General features: G+C 53.8%; 1 protein-coding gene across 2 annotated transcripts; it reads left to right on the forward strand.

Annotated features, from left to right (window-relative positions):
- Positions 1 to 649: 649 nt before the first annotated feature.
- TAOK2 (TAO kinase 2) lies at positions 650 to 18471 on the forward strand. 2 transcript variants are annotated; one of them, XM_052655569.1, is made up of 19 exons: positions 663 to 1315; positions 4281 to 4447; positions 4630 to 4701; positions 4799 to 4900; positions 5401 to 5446; positions 5577 to 5673; positions 5819 to 5932; positions 6039 to 6130; positions 8133 to 8226; positions 8327 to 8408; positions 9182 to 9349; positions 9525 to 9785; positions 9919 to 10080; positions 11535 to 11900; positions 11986 to 12189; positions 12512 to 12751; positions 15833 to 16045; positions 16977 to 17159; positions 17243 to 18471. In XM_052655569.1, exons 2-19 carry the CDS (start codon positions 4316 to 4318, stop codon positions 17762 to 17764), a joined length of 3150 nt encoding a protein of 1049 aa, XP_052511529.1. In that variant the 5' UTR covers positions 663 to 1315; positions 4281 to 4315; the 3' UTR covers positions 17765 to 18471. The 2 variants fall into 2 exon arrangements, with proteins under 2 accessions (XP_052511520.1, XP_052511529.1); XM_052655560.1 differs by lacking the exons at positions 15833 to 16045; positions 16977 to 17159; positions 17243 to 18471 and having other exon boundaries at positions 650 to 1315; positions 12512 to 14670.
- The last annotated feature ends 714 nt before the right edge of the window (positions 18472 to 19185 follow it).

Below are 19185 nucleotides of genomic sequence, written 5' to 3' on the forward strand. Positions count from 1 at the left end.
GTGACCTTGTGCAGGTCATGGTGCTGTGAAGGGCCTCAGTCTTCTGATGGGATTTGACAGACTGAGTTTTCCGAGCAAAGATTCCTCGAACTTGGGAGCCCACGCCCAGGCTGGATAGTTACTAACCAGGACAGTCCGTTTTCCCGCCTTTCCCGCGCCCAGCGGCAGTCTTCCCTTACCCCTCCCAACCTCTACCCTGCACGCAGGCGCAGATCACGGCTTCTCATTTCCTTCCACCCGTGCCCTCTCAAAGCTTCCCCTAGCAACAAGCTCGGGTTCCGCGCAAAGGCGGGGCGAACGCATGCGCCGCATCCCTTTCCACCACCAGTTGTCGGACAGCGCGCTGGGCTCCTCCCTCTAAGACTAACCCTTCTCCCCGCCTCCTCCCACCCAGGGTCCGCGTGGCGGGGCGCGCGCGCACTCTGGCTGGGCTGCTGCCCAGCTCTCTGGCAGCGGCAGTGAGGGGAGAGGGGCGGGGCTGTTTCCTTTGGGGCCCCGCCCCCTTGGCCCGGCGTCCTTACCGCGCTTGCGCGCTCCCGCCCGGTCTCCATCTTGGAATTGGGAGGAAGAGGGAGAGGGAGACCGGGACGAGACCAGGGCTGTGGTGCGGAGAGAGGCTGAGACTGAGAAGGAGAGGGAGAGAGGGCACGGGGACCGCCCTTCGCTACAATCTTTCAGCTATCCTCGGGAGAGAGAAGGGGAAAGGGAGGGGGCTGGGGCGGGAGTGGGGGCTGTCACCCTCGGACCCCGGCGTGAGAGGGGCCGTGCGGTCGGACGTCCTCGGGTTAGGCCCCCTGTCGGTGGCCGAAGACCTGGGGCTCAGTCCCCTGGTCCCGAATTTCCGGGCTTGACCCCACGCTTCTCAGATATCCGGGTATCAGCCCCTGAGATTCCAGATATCTGGGACTCGGGTCCCAACCTCTCTAAACCTGGGGCTCTGTTTCATAGGATTTCAAAAATCTGGGGTTCAGCACCCCGTGCGCACCAGTGTCCGGGGTTCATTCCCCAAGAATTCAAATATCAGATCCAGCCTCCCCTCGTTCACATATCTGGGGTTCAGACCCCACAATCAGAAATCCGGGATTCAGCAACTGTCGCCCTCGAGGAGGAGGAGGACTGGACCGCGAGGTCAGACCAGGTTGTCACCCCCTCCCCTCCAGGGGAGGCTTCCCGGGCCCGCCCCTCAGGAAGAGCGAAAGCCGAGGAAGAGGTGGCGAGGGGAAAGGTCTCCTTGCCCCTCTCCCTGCTTGGCAGAGCCGCTGGAGGACCCCAGGAGGAAGCGGAAGCGCTGGGGCATCACAGTGACCCCTACCAGGTGAGACACGGGGTGCAGGGGCGCGGGTCCCTGTGTCTAGCTTGAGAAGAAAGGTTGCTTTCTGGAAAGCTGGGCCTGGATAGACTCTGCTCAGGATGGGGAAGCCAGCTGAGCCAGTGGTCAGCCTCTGGCTGGTCTTGCCTTCTGTTGCCACCTTCTTCCCCTTCCTCTTCTCCTCCTTATATCTAGTTGATGGAGGACCTCAGATGACAGGGTCTGTCATGTCACCTGGGGTCACGCCCTACAGTCCTTGAGCTAATCAGAAGGATTTGCACCCTTCTGGTCATCTCCCCGTTCACTTTGCCCCTCACAGTTACTCCTTCGTGATTGTAACTCTCTTTCCTTTGAGGTGTTAATTCCCAGACCTCCGCTCCCCGTGGTCGATCTGCTTATCTGTTCTTCAGGCTTGGTCTGGTTGGGTTTCTTGTCCTTTCGAGTAAGTGTATGTGTACATTTGTGTTTGGGGTTTCTTGGCAGTATTTCCCCTCACCTATTGTTACCTTCCAACCTCTTGCTATGATGGTATAAGTAATCTCATTTGTCAGAAGATTTATCGTTTACAAAGTGCTTTAGGTCCATGCTCTCATGTGATCTCTCCTCCCATTCATGTGGTGGGGGGCTGTTTTATTGCTGTCTTCCCAGTTTACAGTTGAGCATATTGAGGCCCAGAGAGGTTGCCCAAGGTCACACAGTGGCAGAATCAGAATCTGAACTCAGGTCCTTGATCAAGTCTTGTCCCTGTTCCATACCTGTCTCTTGTCATCTCTTTTCTTCTATTCCTAGGTTTAGCCAGGGGTCCAGAGTAGAATGGGTTGGGGTGAGATTGAAGAATGGGAGGGAGGAGAGCTTTCTTTTTAGGAGGGATGTTCTCAGAACCTTTCCTGATGGGAGGCTCTGGCTCCTGCCTTCTGCCTCATGGATTTCTGTCTCTACTGTGACCTTCATCTTTACCCTGATCCCCCTCTTTGGCCTGGGTTCCTAAGAGGGCTGTGTCTTCCGACAAATGATAGTGATGTCTCTTAACAGTTAAAGCTAAGCTGCCAGGGGGCAGAATGATCCCCAAAGTATTTAAGCCTTGTGGTGATGACTCTGGAGGCAGGGAAGGAAAAATCCATATGCTGAGTGTCTGCATAATGTTCCTAAGTATGAGATCTCATTTAAAATTTCACAACAGCTCTACACTAATCCATTTTACTGAAGAGAAGACCAAGTGTTAAGGAACTTACTCAAACCCCTGTTGCTGTCCACTGTGGATGAAATGCATTGGTAGTGTAGCTTAGGGTGGACAGGCTTGGGTTTCCTTGTCTATAGCGTGGAGGTAACATTGTCCATTTTAGAAGGTAGTTATGATTTAGCACAGACCTTGGTAATCACTCAGATGTTTGTAATTTGAGGAAGAGGCCCCTTGTGGTGTTTGCTGGCATTTCTTATATGTGACCTGGGGTCCTCGGTTGGCATTCTTGGCTGGGTGCTGGTAAAGAGGTCAAGAACATTCCTTTGGCAAGTTGTGAGCACCTGCCTTTGTGTGTGGGTGTGTGGTGGGGGTGAGGGGTGCTTGGCAGGGTTGCTGGCAGGAGAATGGAGAACAGGGCCTGGGAGCTGCTTGGGGCTGGGCTGAGGGCAGTCAATCAATCTCCCAGGCTATTCTGAGCCCTCTGCACCCTGGGGGCCCACCAGAGAGGCGCTTACTTCTTGCCCTCCAGCTTCCAGTTGGGCTGAGGAGACAAAATGAACAACACAACAGGAAACAATGCTCAACAGGATATAATTGCATGTTCGATTGTTAGGAGCTTTCAAGGAGCTAGGACTCTGCCCTGGGAGCCCAGTGCCACTGAAAACTCCTTTGTCCCTAAATTCCAACAAGTGCTTATCCAGGCGCCCGGCCTGGAATCCCCTGGGGGGTGGGGGGTCTTGACTGATGTGTATTGCTGGAGTTTTCAATATTTTTCTGACTGTGGGCTCTAGAAGCTCTCCCCAAGAGCTGAGGTAGTCAGGGGAGGCTTCCTGCAGGAGGGAGCTGAGCTTGGGGTGAGTTTTTGACTGGAGAGGAGAAGAGCCTGCTCGCTGGCCTTGGAGAAGTCCTTCCTCTCTATGCCTCAGCAATCTCATCCGTGAAATGGTGATAACGATCCTTCCCTTCTTGTTGTATAGGGCTGTTAAAGTAGATAGGGGTAATAGTAACACCTCATAAGGTTGTGGTGAGGATTGAATGACATAATGCACAGAAGGTGCTTACTACACATGCTCAGTACATGTTCTTTGTGCCACCAGTGTCCTGTACCTGTGTGATGGGTATGCCATTGGACTGGACAAGTAAGGCAATCTAGATTGCAAGCCCACAGAGCCAGATGCCATTTCTCTCTGTCCTCCCATTCTGGATCTCCTGCCTGCCACAGCATCCCTGGCCCTTTTTGAGAGCAAGCCTCCTGGCCCCTCTGGGCCAGTACCCACTTGTAACAATGGCCGGATTTCCACTGCCTCCGGCCTGGCTGTTTCCTGCTCTCTTCCAGAGTGTGAGAGGTTGAGGGAGGAGGGGGCCTCCACGCCAAGGGGAATGGGAAAGTGCCTGGAAATATTTGGGGCATGGGACTTGTGGGACAGGACACTTGGGGACATGGGGCTCTAGCTGGGAGGCAGAATCTTTATTCTTGAGGGGAGATTTAGGAGTTATGGGGAAATGAAACTTGTTGAGGGCTGAGGGTGTTGGTGAGGATGCTGAACTCCCAGTCTTCCTTCAGTTTTAGGGACTCCAGGGACCCAGCCCCCCGTACTCTGGTTGCCAGGGCAACTTCATTATTTTTTTTTTTTTTTTGGAGCTTTGATGTTGTTCCTAATCTCCCCCTCCCTTCCTTAGTACTGCCTCCCCCTTGTCGGAACTAGGGGAGAAAGCAGAAACTTGAGGGGCTGGCTCCTTTCTCTCTCTGAGGGCCCGGTCTTTGTTCTAAGGGTCCCTTCTCTTCACCAGGTCAAGCCCCACTCTCAGGGCCCCCAGGGGCCACCATGCCAGCTGGGGGCCGGGCCGGAAGCCTGAAGGACCCCGATGTGGCTGAGCTTTTCTTCAAGGATGACCCAGAAAAGCTCTTTTCTGACCTCCGCGAGATTGGCCATGGCAGTTTTGGAGCTGTGTACTTTGTGAGTTAAAGCTTGGGAGGGTGGGGTAGGGACTGTCTCCCCACTGTGGACCTCCAGACAGCCCTGTATGCTCCTCTTCTCCACCACACCAGCCTTTCCTGCCCTCTCCTACTGGGCCAGCAAGTCTTCTTGCTGCCCAGTGCTTTCTGGGGACCTTCACTACCTTCTGGTCTGGTCCTCAGGCCCGGGATGTCCGGAATAGTGAGGTGGTGGCCATCAAGAAGATGTCCTACAGTGGAAAGCAGTCAAATGAGGTAGGTTGAGCTTGACAGACTGGGTAGGATGCCGAGGACCCCAGTCTTAAGATACAGGCTAAGTAAACCTCTCCTCCCCTTTCTTACCTTCTCTCAGAAATGGCAGGACATCATCAAGGAGGTGCGGTTCCTACAGAAGCTTCGGCATCCCAATACCATTCAGTACCGGGGCTGTTACCTGAGGGAGCACACAGCTTGGGTGAGCTAGCCCCCGACTCTGCCCTCATCATCTTTGCCAGTACTCAGGCCTGTCCTTATCCTGGTCTAGTCTCCGAGGTGGACCCTGTTCAGGGTGGTGTCATGCAGATCTTGGGAGGGAGGAAATTTCTCCCAACCTTTTTAGTCCTCAAACAAACTCATAAGTCATATTGTGCGTCCAGAAGGAGAGGCTGAAGAGTGACGTAGCCTGTTAGCAGTTGAAGTGGGGCACATGGGCTGGAGGAGCAGGAGATTGAATGCTGGGATTCAGCTGCTGCTGGTAGTGACCTCTTGGGCTCTTTCTAAAGGAGGTCCTAACTCCAGGGACTTCCCCCACCTTTTTGTTTTCTCAGTTGTCCTTTCTCCCTGTTATTACCCCGGGGAGGGGCATTGCTTGAGTAGTGGCTAGGCAAGGAACCCCTCTGTTTTGGATCTCTCCCCGAGCGAGCTAGGCCAGGGGTGGCCAGGTCTGCTGATTTCTGACCCTTGACCCTTCCATAGCTGGTGATGGAGTATTGCCTGGGTTCAGCTTCTGACCTTCTGGAAGGTAAGTGATTCTTTGGCCAACAAGTGGGAGAAGGGAGAAGAGCAGAGAAGCTGTAGGGGATGGGTAAAGGGGAAGTAGTTTCAGCCCCTCCCTGGACTGCCTCCTTTGATGGTTTTCCCTTACTCCCCAGTGCACAAGAAGCCCCTTCAGGAGGTGGAGATTGCAGCTGTGACCCATGGGGCCCTTCAGGGCCTGGCTTATCTGCACTCCCACAACATGATTCATAGGTACAAGCAGCACTGGTGATGGCTGGGAGGGAGCTAGTGTTCTGCGTACCACCCCTCCTTGTGCTGGGCTGTAGTCTTTTTGGCCAAAGCCCCTGCCCAGCCTTCCTGAGATGCATGTCTTACCCCTTTGCTTTCCCTTCGGCAGGGATGTGAAGGCTGGAAACATCCTGCTGTCAGAGCCAGGCTTGGTGAAACTGGGGGACTTCGGCTCTGCATCCATCATGGCACCTGCCAACTCCTTCGTGGGCACCCCGTACTGGTGAGTGGGAGTGGTGGTAAGTGGAGAGAGCTCCCGGGATGTTGGGAGCAAGAGTTGGCAGGGTCTGGGCGGGTGATTAGCCTCTCTCTCCTGACCGTTCTCCCAGGATGGCTCCAGAAGTGATCCTGGCGATGGATGAGGGACAATACGATGGCAAGGTGGATGTCTGGTCCTTAGGCATAACCTGCATCGAGCTGGGTAAGGACATTTCGTCTCTCTGCTCCTTTATCCTCTTTTCTCTCCACTCCTTTCTCTTTTTCTTACTTTATCCCTATACTGTCCCATCCTCTGAGGCTTTCAGGCACCTGTCCATTTTGAGGACCCTTGATTCCCAGTACAAATAGCTGTCAAACCCTGCCATTTCTTAGGCCAAAAGATTTCATAGCATTCATCTTTTCCTGTCCACTACTCTAGTTCTAAATCTTTTTTTTTGAGTGCTCACTAAGTACCATGCACTGTGCTAGTAGGTTCTGAGGGTATAGCAGTGAATGAGGTTCTTGCTTTCTTGGAACTTACATTCAAGTGGGGTAAGTAGGCATTTTTTCTCTACGTGAAAAAAGCTGAATGGAAATGATATAGGAACAGTACAACCAGAAAACAAGGGACTTGACCTAGTTAGGGGCTGAGGAAGGTCTTCTTGTAGCAGAGATGTCTAAACAGAACTACATAACAAATAATAGGTAACTGTTGGAAGGCTTGTAGAGAAAAGCATTATAGACAGAGAATGAGGAGCAGGCCTGTGGAGCTGAGACTAGCTTTAGTTGGTAGCAAAGAGCAGTGAGTGATAAGGCCAAAGAGTTCGGTTCCGTGAGTTCATGAGGTCTTCAAGCCATGTTGAGGTTCTCTTTTCTGCCAGCCAATGCTGTTGGAACAACTCTGCCAGGCACAAAATAGGTGCCCAAGAAAGAGATGCTTTTAGTTACTCTTACCAAGAACTTCCTGTTGTGATCTTTCCCACTGCAGGTCTCTTCTTCCTTCCATTCTCTTTTATATCAGAGATGTGCTGTTGTTTTCTCTCCTCAGAGCCTCCCTGTTGCCTTCCAAGACTGAAGCCATCCCTGTTCTTACTTACACCAAGCTTAAGGCTCTTGCTCCCTAAAGGCTGGCTTTCCCCTTTACAAGCTCCACCCCTAAGTGTGCTATGAATATTTCCTGTTAATTACCTTTGTACCGTGTCCTTGGCCTGAGGTTGGAGATTTGAACTTGCCTTTCCCTCTGTCTACACACTTACCATTTAAGGCTGTGAACAGATAGGCGATGGAAGTATGTGAAGCAAGCCAGTATAAGAAAAATCTAGAGCTATCCATTTTATTGCTAGTTTTTGGTACAGAAATGTGCACAGAAAACTGTTTCTCTATTATAGCAAAAAACCATCAATCTTGATTGTAAGTGGCAACTGATACTCAGTTGGTGTCAGAGAAGCAGTATGGAGGAGACTAATGCAAACTGGAGGTTGCTGTTCCCAGGAGAACAGGCAGCTATTGTTTAGCTCCAGCCCATTGTTATGCAGGAATGTAGGCTTCATTTCACCAGATCTAATTTTTTAAAAAAGAAACTGGAAATTTAGGTTATTTCGTTGCTAGTGTCAAAATTTAAAGATCATTGTCAAGGCCCAAACGAAAACAACACAAAACATTTGTCTGGGCCACAAGGGGCTTCTGGCTTGCAACTTCTGAACTAAGGCCTACCTCCATTATTCCTTTTTCCAAACAAGCTTCCCTGAAACTACTGCAAATGGACCAACTTAAAGGGCTGGCTTCCCAGCCATTTACTGTTTTGTTCTTAGGCCAGTTACTAGCAGTTTGAACTTGATGTTATTTATTGAGTCTCATTTAACCTTCTCTGTTAGACTGGAGATTCCTTGAAGACAAGGCCTGTCTGTTTATCTTTTCCAGTACCTAAGCAAGTTTTTTGCTCTCATTGGGCACCTGGTAAATATTAGTTGGGCTGGCAAGTGAATGTGCTTCCCTCTGCCTTTGTTGGTGCTTTTGCGTGTGTTGTTTTCTCTGATCCCTGTTCTACCCAGGTGCAGCGGAAAGACTGGATATTGTATCTTAAGAGAGGAAGGAATTGATTGAGGTTATGGGAATTGCTTAGGGTCGGGGAGCGGGAGTGTGGACCAGAGTCTTCTGATTTTAATTTCAGTCTCCTCTGCCCACCTGCCAGCTCTCACCTTCTCCCCCTTGACCTTTCTCTGTAGCGGAACGGAAACCACCGCTGTTTAACATGAATGCGATGAGTGCCTTATACCACATTGCACAGAACGAGTCCCCCGTGCTCCAGTCAGGACACTGGTGAGGACTGGGGTTTCTGGGCCCAGGGGTTAGGCCATAGGGGTCAGGCTGCCTGACTCATGTCCTCTCCACCCCATTCTTACCCTCCTGTGACTTCTAGGTCTGAGTACTTCCGGAATTTTGTCGACTCCTGCCTTCAGAAAATCCCTCAAGACAGACCAACCTCAGAGGTTCTTCTGAAGGTGAGGGCTCACTGACCTAGCATTCTCCTAGAACTGAAGTTTGTTGGAATCACAGAAACCCCTCAGTGAAAGTAGTGATTCCTGATTCTTCCTCTACCAAGAACTTCATTTATGAATTCCCACACATATCCCCGGTGCCCAGTGGACTCTGTTTTGCAAGAGTTTGTCAAGGAGACTGCCTTTATTAAGTAATAATTTGTTTTCACATCTTTCATTAATCCAAGACATATAATTGCAAGTCAGAGCTTCTGGTCAGCATACGATAACCAGGGTTACCACACTGATCTAATGTAATTCAAGCCAAAAGCCTATGTAACCTTGTCGTGGCTGAATGTAGGATTTCCCTAGATGTTTTTCAAGTTATCAAAAGTAGAGGGGCCCACATTCCTTCAGAGATCCATGGGGGCCCTAGGACCCCTAGTTGGGAACTGTCTAGTTTGATCCACTTATTTTATAACTGTGGGATGCCTTGTGAGGCCCAAAGAAGCCTCATGACATGTTCAGGGGCACAGAACACTTTGAAAACCTGGACTAGAATCCAGATCTCTGGCTATTCTTGCCTGTCAGCCATGCCTGGAGGAACAAGAGTGTCTGGGGAGTAGAGATTGGGTGGTAAAAATTAATGTGGGAGGAGGGCTTGGGACAAGGCCAGCATCAGGCTGTGGTGGGCACGGGCCCCACGGGAGTGCCTCAGGCCGGAGGGAATGCCGGGATCCGTGGGATGGTGGGGTGCGGGGGTGCCGGGCAGCAGGCCTCAGTGTTCTCTTCCCCAGCACCGCTTTGTGCTCCGTGAGCGGCCACCCACAGTCATCATGGACCTTATCCAGAGGACCAAGGATGCTGTTCGGGAGCTGGACAACCTGCAGTACCGCAAGATGAAGAAGATCCTGTTCCAGGAGGCGCCCAATGGCCCTGGCGCGGAGGCCCCAGAGGAGGAGGAGGTGACCCAGGGTGCCCTGCTGCCATCTTCACCACCATGTTGTACTTGCCTCTGAGCAGCTGCTTGGTCCCGCTCCCCCACCCCTCTTCATACCCTCTGTCTCCGTGTGCTACCTCCACGTGCACTTGCCTTGCCCTTCACCTTCCCTGCCCAACAAGCCCATGTCCTGTCCACAGGAGGCAGAGCCCTACATGCACCGGGCCGGGACACTGACCAGTCTAGAGAGTAGCCATTCAGTGCCCAGCATGTCCATCAGCGCCTCTAGCCAGAGCAGCTCAGTCAACAGCCTGGCAGATGCCTCTGATAATGAGGAGGAAGAAGAGGAGGAGGAAGAGGAGGAGGAGGAGGAAGAAGGTCCTGAAGCCCGGGAGATGGCCATGATGCAGGAGGGAGAGCACACAGTCACCTCCCACAGCTCCATCATCCACCGGCTGCCGGTATGCAGCTGTGCCTGAGTAGGCTTGACAGCCACGGGGCCCTGCTCCAGGTCTGACTGGGTCTTCAGGGAACTCTCTCTGGACCCTCTGACCTCTGAGACTCGGGCATTCCTTCCACCTTCTCTTCCTCTAGGGCTCTGATAACCTCTATGATGACCCCTATCAGCCAGAGATGACCCCAGGGCCTCTCCAGCCACCTGCCGCCCCAGCTCCCTCCTCTACCACCTCTTCGGCCCGCCGACGGGCCTACTGCCGCAACAGGGACCACTTTGCCACCATCCGTACTGCCTCCCTGGTAAGCACAGCCATCCTAGGTCCCCCAGACTATTTAAGTTCAGAAATGGCTTTCTCCCTGTGGGGTGTGATTAAGTCCAGATTCCAGACTCCGTTGCTGTCACTTCCTTCTTACCTCAACTATCTCACCTAAATCCTCCCCCCTCACCTCCCTTCTCTCAGTAGACTGTTTTGGTCATGTTGCCCAACTCTCACCCTGTCTTTGTGACTTGACTTAAATAGCATCTCCTAGTGTGTCTTCCCAGGCTCCTGGCCAGCCAGGTGCTTTGTGTTCTGTGCTTTGGTGCTCCTGAGCAGCATTGTGACAGGTCTCCTGGATTCTGTGCCCCTGGAGAGCAGAGATGGTATATAGGTATCTGCCTATACCAGTAATTGGCTTGCCGGCCCCCACACCTGCCTGTATTTAATCCTTCCAGCTTTTCTGGGAGGGTGAGGATATGATTCCATTTAAGAGATGACACAGTTGTGACTCAGAAGGGCTCCGTTTAGTAGTTCTCAAATTCTGTAACCAGTACCTTGGTCCTCGCCTAAAATAAAGGCATGGCGTTTGGGGGTTTTTTTCCCTCAGTTGATAGGAAAACTGTTTCCCTAAGGTAGAACTTTTTGTCTATAATTTTAGTAGACTTTTAGATTACGTTCTTGTTTAGCTGTGTTGACAGTCCTCTTGGAGGCCATTGGTTGGTCTGGTGTATTCTTTTAGCCTCTCCTTATGACTGGTTGTGCTGCTAGGATAACTCTAAAGACCCTCTGATGCTTGGTGCTTTGTGATACTGTGAGAGAGGTCTGGGACTTCTAGGGATTTGGCCACCTGAACTAGTTTGGGGCCATTGACATAGCCTTTGAACAATGGGATCTGAGTTCAAACTTCAGATGAGGGCATCCAGATCCAGTGTTCTTGTCATCCAGCATCCTATGGTCTGTATTCTGCCTCCATACCTGGGCTGTAAAGGGTCTGCAGTGTTTGCTGAAGGGGAAGGAACAATCACTTTCTAGTTCAGAGTATTCTAGACACTATTACATAGGTAGCGAACTTAATCTCCACAGCCCACTATGAGGAGGTGTTATTGTCTCCTTAACAGAACTGAGGCTTAGCAGCATTAATTTTCTTGAAGTCACATGGTTAGGAAGTGGCAGAGCTGGGGATCTGGGCCCAGGTCTGTCTTGATTCTTTTACTCTTTTGGATCAATCTGAATTGTCCCTACTTTTAGGCAAGACCCCATGTTCAATCCCTTTTCTTGTCTGATGCGGTCACACCAACCCATGAGGGAGATGATGTCTCCATTCTCCAGTGGAGGTGGCAGGCTCAGAAAGGTCAAGTGAGGAAGGTACCAAATGAGAATTAAACCCATGCATCGAAACCTCACGTTCCTACCCATACAGCACAAAGACGGTGTGTGTGTTAATAACACGGGGCCAGAGGTGCGCCCCACTCCTCATCCTTTCTCCCTCCCCAGGTCAGCCGCCAGATTCAGGAGCATGAGCAGGACTCAGCCCTGCGGGAGCAGCTGAGTGGCTATAAGCGGATGCGACGACAGCACCAGAAACAGCTGCTGGCGTTGGAGTCACGGCTGAGGGGTGAGCGCGAGGAGCACAGTGCGCGGCTGCAGCGGGAGCTCGAGGCACAGCGGGCTGGCTTTGGCGCTGAGGCCGAAAAGCTGTCCCGGCGGCACCAGGCCATCGGGGAGAAGGAGGCGCGAGCCGCTCAGGCTGAGGAGCGGAAGTTCCAGCAGCACATCCTTGGGCAGCAGAAGAAGGAGCTGGCCGCCCTGCTGGAGGCGCAGAAGCGAACCTACAAACTGCGGAAGGAGCAGCTGAAGGAGGTGAGTTTGGACCGCAGCTGTGGGTGGGCTTGGTGGGGGGTGAGGCAGGCCTTGACCCCCTGGCTCTCCTACTGCCCTTTCCTAGGAACTCCAGGAGAACCCCAGCACCCCCAAGCGGGAGAAGGCTGAGTGGCTTTTGCGGCAGAAGGAGCAGCTACAGCAGTGCCAGGCAGAGGAGGAGGCTGGGCTGCTGCGGCGGCAGCGCCAGTACTTTGAGCTGCAGTGTCGCCAGTACAAGCGCAAGATGCTGCTGGCGCGCCACAGCTTAGACCAGGACCTGCTGCGAGAGGTAGGCCTCCCCCTCCCCCTGTCGCCTCCCAGGTCCTAGGCTCCTGTCCTGTTTAATCTGCCTCACTTGGGACCATCTTTCCTCTCTGCCCTCATTCATGTTGTGGGCTGTCTTCTCTTTAGCATCTCTCTGACTTCTTGTGCCCACCAGACCACAGTTGAGTTCCCAGCCTGCCAGGAGTTTGGCACCCTTTTCCCTTTCACTCATACCCCTCATCTCCCCACCGTCAGTTCCCTTGCCAAGAAGTCCTGGGGCTCTTATTTCCTTGACACTCACAAGGCGTCCTAACTGCTTTCTGGCCCCTGCCTCCCTTTTGCCTCAGGACTTGAACAAGAAACAGACACAGAAGGACTTGGAGTGTGCGTTGCTGCTGCGGCAGCATGAGGCCACGCGGGAGCTGGAGCTCCGGCAGCTACAGGCTGTGCAGCGCACTCGGGCTGAGCTCACCCGCCTGCAGCACCAGACGGAGCTGGGCAACCAGCTGGAGTACAATAAGCGGCGTGAGCAGGAGTTGCGGCAGAAGCACGCGGCCCAGGTTCGCCAGCAGCCCAAGAGCCTCAAAGTACGTGCAGGCCAGCGTCCCCCGGGCCTCCCGCTCCCCGTTCCTGGGGCTGTGGGACCACCTAACACAGGCGCCCCTAGAGAGGAGCAGCCCCGCTCACCTGGCCAGGAGGCAGTCCCGGACCAAAGGATGCTGGGAGAGGAGGAGGAAGCAGTTCCCGAGAGGAGGGTTCTGGGGAAGAGGGGGGCTGCCGTGGAGCCAGAGGAGCAGAGGATACTGGGGGAAGAGTCAGGGACCGCTAGCCCCAGTCCACAAAACCATGAGAGTTTGGTTGATGAGGAGGTTTGGGGGCTACCTGAGGAGGAGACAGAGGAGCTCAGAGTGCCATCCCCAGCACTGCAGGAGAGGAGCATTGTGGGCCAGGAGGCATCGGTGGAATGGAGGTTGTGGGGGAAGGAGGATGGCAGCCTCTTGGGTGAGGAGTTTGAGCTTGACTGGGTCCAGGGTCCTGCACTGACCCCAGTCCCTGAGGAGGAAGAGGAAGAGGAGGAGGGGGCTCCATTTAGGACCCCAAGGGATCCTGGAGATGGCTGCCCCTCACCAGACATCCCCCCGGAACCCCCTCCAACACATTTGAGGCCAGGCACTACTAGCCAGCTCCCTGGACTCCTGTCCCATGGCCTCCTGGCTGGACTGTCCTTTGCAGTGGGGTCCTCCTCAGGCCTCTTGCCCCTACTACTTCTGCTGCTGCTCCCATTGCTGGCGGCCCAGGGTGGGGGCGGCCTGCAGGCAGCCCTGCTGGCTCTTGAAGTGGGGCTGGTGGGCCTGGGGGCCTCCTACCTACTTCTTTGTACAGCTCTGCACCTGCCCCCCAGTCTGTTCCTACTCCTGGCTCAGGGTACTGCACTGGGGGCCGTCCTCAGTTTGAGCTGGCGCCGAGGCCTCCTGGGCGTCCCTCTGGGCCTTGGGGCTGCCTGGCTCCTCGCCTGGCCAGGCCTGGCTCTACCTCTGGCAGCTCTGGCGGCAGGGGGCAAATGGGTGCAACAGCAGGGCCCCCGGATGCGCCGGGGCATTTCTCGACTCTGGTTGCGGGCTCTGCTGCGCCTGTCACCCATGGTCTTCCGGGCCCTGCAGGGCTGCGGGGCCGTGGGGGACCGGGGCCTATTTGCACTGTACCCCAAGACCAACAAGGATGGCTTCCGCAGCCGTATTCCTGTCCCTGGGCCCCGACGGAGTAATCCTCGCACTGCCCGACACCCACTAGCCCTTTTGGCCAGGTTTTGGGCCCTGTGCAAGGGCTGGAACTGGCGCCTGGCCCGGGCCAGCCAAAGTTTAGCCACCCACCTGCCCCCCTGGGCTGTCCACACACTGGCCAGTTGGGGCCTGCTTCGGGGTGAGCGGCCCAGCCGTATCCCCCGGCTGCTTCCACGCAGCCAGCGCCGGCTGGGCCCTCCTGCCTCCCACCAGCCACCGCCAGGGATGCTCGCTGGGCGGAGATCCCGAGCCCGCCAGTCCCGGGCCCCACCTCCCTGGAGGTGACCAACTCCAGCTCCTCCCCAGCCCGAATCCAGAGCATTGAGCACTTTATCTCCCACTACTCAGTGAAGTTTCTCCATTCCCTGCCCTCTCCTCCCATTCACCCCACTCCCCACACCTCACCCCCCCAGCCCTTCAGCCTTGAGACAGGCAGCCTCCTCTGCCATGGAGTCTGGAGACGATGCTTTGTGTTCTCCTGATGCTCCTCCCCACCCTAAGTTATTGCTGTTCTCCCGCTGTGTGTGTGCTCATCCTCACCCTCATCGACTCAGGCCTGGGGCCAGGGGTGGCAATGGGTGGGAAGAGTCATGTTTTTTTTTTTCTCTCTCTTTGATTTTGTTTTTCTGTCTCCCTTCCAACCTGTCCCCTTTCCCCCACCAAAAAAAAAAAAAAAACGAAAAAGACAAACACAAATAAAATATCTGAGCGGAACTGTACTTTTGGCCCAGGCTGCCTCTGTCTGCTTTGTCCTGCCGCCTAGCCTCCCCGGTATGCCCCCAGTCTGGACCCTTGGCCCCCAGTTCCATGACCTTTTCACCCCGTCTACGTTATCTCAACCCCTTTCACTCCTCAGCCTCATCTTTTCTACCTTCATAGCTTCATTGCACCATGACCACTACCAGCTCGGCAGGGCTGGGCCCCTGTTGAGCTGCTTGGTTCCACGGTTCCCCTGTATGTGGATTCCTCCCAGAGAGTGCTCAGGTCCTGGGTCCTTTTCGTCCTCGTTCACTGCCTTTTCTCCCAACGCACTCCCTGTGTGGTTCCCTTCTGTCTGGGAGCTGAGTTTCTCTCCTGGCATCAGGGCTGGGGGATGGGACTGCAAACCATCCCCAGTAGGGGGTGGTGAGTTTGGGGGCCCAAAAGTGTGGGGGCCATGGAAATGGGATTGGTTGTGGGCTTGGAGTGGGAGCTGAGTACACAAAGGCTGGGCTGGAATGTGGAGGTCTGGTCAGGGTGGCAGCTGCTGGCCTGTTGAACTTGTCAGGCCCTTTCTGGCCACCGCCTTTGCCCCTTTCCCTTGTGTGACCCGAAATGGGGCTACCCTTTCTTACCCATTTCTTGGCTTGGTGCTTATCATTCTTCCCTCCCACCCTGAGCTGATGAACCTAGGACTTCCTCTGTCTTTCCTCAGCTTTGTTGCTGTCTTCCATGGGTGTGTTGAGTGACTTGGTTTTCTCACTCGTGTATATTCTGTATCTGCTCACAGGCATCTATCCTAGGTCATATTTTCTTCCTCCTCTGCATGGTCAAAACTTCCTTGTGTGCACTCAGTACTTGAAAGATTCTCAGTTCCCTTTCATGAACTCTCCTGCTGTTTCTTGTGAGTTGTCCACCCAACTCTGAGCATGCTCTTGGAAGCTGTCTTGTTCTCTTTGCGCCTCTTGCCCACTGAGCATCTTCTTGATCTCTCCACACAACCCCATCTCTCCGTGCCTGTCTGTATACAGCTCCCCCGCCCCCTCTGTCTAACATGTTTTCTGTTTCTCTCCCTCTCCCTGTCTCTGCTGCTGTCTCCTCTCCTCCTCTCTTTCTTCTCCCCCTCTCCCCGGTTGTTCCTCCTCCTTCCCCCTGCCCCCATCTCCCTTTGGTCCGTCCACTGCATAGTCTAAGGAGCTGCAGATCAAGAAGCAGTTCCAGGAGACGTGTAAGATCCAGACTCGGCAGTACAAGGCTCTGCGGGCCCATTTGCTGGAGACCACGCCCAAAGCTCAGCACAAGAGCCTCCTTAAGCGGCTCAAGGAAGAACAGACCCGCAAGCTGGCAATCCTAGCCGAGCAGTACGACCAGTCCATCTCAGAGATGCTCAGCTCACAGGCGGTGAGGCCTGGGGTCCAGGGAGGGAGCGTGGTGGAGGTTGGCCTTGATATTTCCAGCTTAGCTGTGAACACTGGAAGTGGGGAGTGTAGAGAGAGGGGGCTTTTTGTTCTTGGGAAACTCAGATACTCTTCCCACTGTTGGGATTCTCTGCAACAGTTTTCTTATTTCCCTTTAAATATTTTCTTAAGGTCTTGACAAAGCCAGCCTGCCTACTCCACCGAGAACCACCAAGGAAAGAATGGCTGTACTTTTTTCCTGGGCCTGAGTTAGTTTAATGTGTGAACAGGGAGCAAATCAAAATGAGTGTGGCCTTCAGGCCAGTTGGAGGGTTTTGAAGGTTGAGGTTAGTGATCACATGACACAGGAATGGGCCACTTAAAGTAACACAGTATAAAAAGTGAAAGTGTCCTTATTCATTTGCCATTCCCTCACCTAATCCCACCTCTCAGAGGTAATTGTTAAAAATGAATTGTATTAGATTTTTTTTCCTATGCATATTTGGAAATTATATTAAAAACTTAAACCAAAATGGAATCACTTTGCAAACTGTCCTCTTCTTTTTCCACCGAATATTTCCTGGACATCTTTCCATGTCAGTACATGTCTCATTTTTTAAGAGCATAGAATTTCCCATGGTATGGATGTACCATGATTTATTTAACCCATCCCTTATTGGTGGACGTTTAGGTTGTTTCCAGTATTTTGCTATTACAACGCTTCAGTGAACATCTTCGAGCACATGTGCAAGTATACGTGGGGGATAAATTCCTGGAAGTGTAATTGCTGTGTCACAGGGTATGATGACCTTTCATTCTGATAGATATTGAGACTTGGTGCTTCTTGAAACCTCAGGGCCCAGGCCTACTGGGGCAGGGGAGGATTGTGGGGGTCGGGGAGGAGGCCCTTAAAACTTGTTCTTCCTGATCTCTAGCTGCGGCTTGATGAAACCCAGGAAGCAGAGTTCCAGGCCCTTCGGCAGCAGCTGCAACAAGAACTGGAGCTGCTCAATGCTTACCAGAGCAAGATCAAGATCCGTACGGAGAGTCAGCATGAACGGGAGTTGCGGGAGCTGGAGCAGAGAGTAGCCCTGAGGCGGGCCCTGCTGGAGCAGCGGGTGAGAGGGCTGGGCTTCCAGGATGGGCTGGGGAGGGCAGCCCCCATCCTGGATCCTCTTAACCTCTCTTCTGGGTACCCCAGGTGGAAGAGGAGCTGCTGGCCCTGCAGACAGGGCGCTCTGAGCGAATCCGGAGTTTGCTTGAGCGGCAGGCCCGTGAGATTGAGGCTTTCGATGCAGAGAGCATGAGGCTGGGCTTCTCCAGTATGGCTCTCGGGGGCATCCCAGCTGAGGCTGCTGCCCAGGGCTATCCTGCTCCACCCCCTGCCCCCGCCTGGCCCTCCCGGCCGGTTCCTCGTTCAGGGGCACACTGGAGCCATGGCCCTCCTCCACCAGGCATGCCACCCCCGGCCTGGCGTCAGCCTGCTCTCTTGGCTCCCCCGGGTCCCCCAAACTGGCTGGGGCCCCCGGCACAGAGTGGCACACCCCGTGGTGGAGCCCTGCTGCTGCTAAGAAACAGCCCCCAGCCCCTGCGGCGAGCAGCCTCAGGGGGCAGTGGCAGTGACAGTGTGGGCCCACCTGCTGCTGCAGTGCCTGGGCCTCTGAGCCGCAGCACCAGTGTCGCTTCCCACATCCTCAATGGTTCCTCCCACTTCTATTCCTGAAGTACAAGGTGGATATGAGCAGATGAATGAGGCAGGGGTGGGTGGAGCCTGATCCTGGAGGGCTGTAAGCCTGAGGTCCACCCAAGGGTGGGGGATAGGATGTTGGCTCCAGCTCCTCCCCTCAGACCTCATCTCGAGCTTCTTGGGCTGGCCAGCGGCCCAAGGCCAGCTTGGGCATAGGTGCCTCAAGGCTGGCCGGGAGCCCTTGCCTCCCCACCATGGTGCCAGGGTTTCTCTCCATCACCGCCTCGGGAAAGGAGGGAGATATGCGTGTCAAATATTTATCTAGTCCCCTGGGGGAGGGGGAAGGGTGGGTCTAGATATATTATATAAAGAGAACTATACTACCCCCTGGAATGGGGCCATGGACTGGGGACGCCAGGCCCCCAGACTTGGGATGTGGCAGAGCAGGTCTGGGGCCTGGGAGGGAAGAACGGGAGGAAAAGGCCTTCCTGAAAGGAGATCAGGATGGGGTCTTGGGGTCAGGATGCCTGGGTCTCTCCATTCCCCCGTTGCTGTCTGACGTCCTGTGCCGTCTTGTCCTTTTATCTTTTTTTTTTTTTTTAATTGAGATCAGAGCTGGGGCAAGTGAACAAAATAAAAACCTTGGAAGGGGCTGCTCCCGGGCCTGGGGGCAGTCATGAGAGCCCCTCCCAGCTATGGGGCTGGCACAGAGCCCTACAGCAAGCTTTTAATAAACTGTTGGTTATTCTGACAGATCCCAGGACTCTCACCTTTTCTGTCTTAATGTGTGTGAAGGAATGTTCAGTGGCAGGTGATAGTGTTACTTGAACTCACTGGGCTGTGTAACTAAAAATTTCAGTGACTTCATTGACTTTGGACATGACTGAATCTAGATCTTCAGAGGAACCCATCAGCCCCTGGACCTCTGCTTCCCTTTGCTTTGGCTTCAGATTTTCAGAAAGTTCACCTCACCCACAAGCCCCTGGCAGCTCCAGGCTTACAGCTTACTAACAACCTCAACAGTAAGAATTCCAGCAGTCCTGAAATGACTCCATTGGTTTGATCTGTAGCCAGAGGCCTAGAGTGCTCCAATTGGTCAGGTTTAGATCTTGTATCCACCCCTTTAAAGACTGGAAGAGTCAGCCCATGAACTAAGTGGCTGTTTCCAGGAGGGAGAAGAAAGACATAAACAACAGCTGTTCCCCAGTCCTTTCATTCTTGTTTCACATTCTTCTTAAGGCCAGTTATTAGATCCTTCTCCCGGCAAGGCATTAGGTTATCAAGACAGCCAAAAAGCAGGGTGGTCAGAGGGGCCCACTGATCAGGCTGGAGGAAGGAGTCACACTCTCCTCGAGTCAAGACTTGATGGCAGGGTCTGGAGGCTGGGACTTCTTTCGGAAAATCAGAAAAAGGGAATCAGACCAAGGGGACAATGGCTGCTCCTCAGCTCCCTGGAC

This window comes from Budorcas taxicolor, chromosome 2 (genome assembly GCF_023091745.1).
Source record: "Budorcas taxicolor isolate Tak-1 chromosome 2, Takin1.1, whole genome shotgun sequence".
In the NCBI taxonomy this organism is placed as follows: Eukaryota; Metazoa; Chordata; class Mammalia; order Artiodactyla; family Bovidae; genus Budorcas; species Budorcas taxicolor.

Coding starts and splice junctions, on each gene's coding strand:
- TAOK2 (XM_052655560.1), top strand. CDS start 4,316: ATGCCAGCTGGGGGCCGGGCCGGAAGCCTGAAGGACCCCGATGTGGCT. Junction 4,901..5,400: donor TGAGGGAGCACACAGCTTGG/GTGAGCTAGCCC, acceptor ACCCTTCCATAG/CTGGTGATGGAGTATTGCCT. Junction 9,786..9,918: donor CCATCATCCACCGGCTGCCG/GTATGCAGCTGT, acceptor CTCTTCCTCTAG/GGCTCTGATAACCTCTATGA.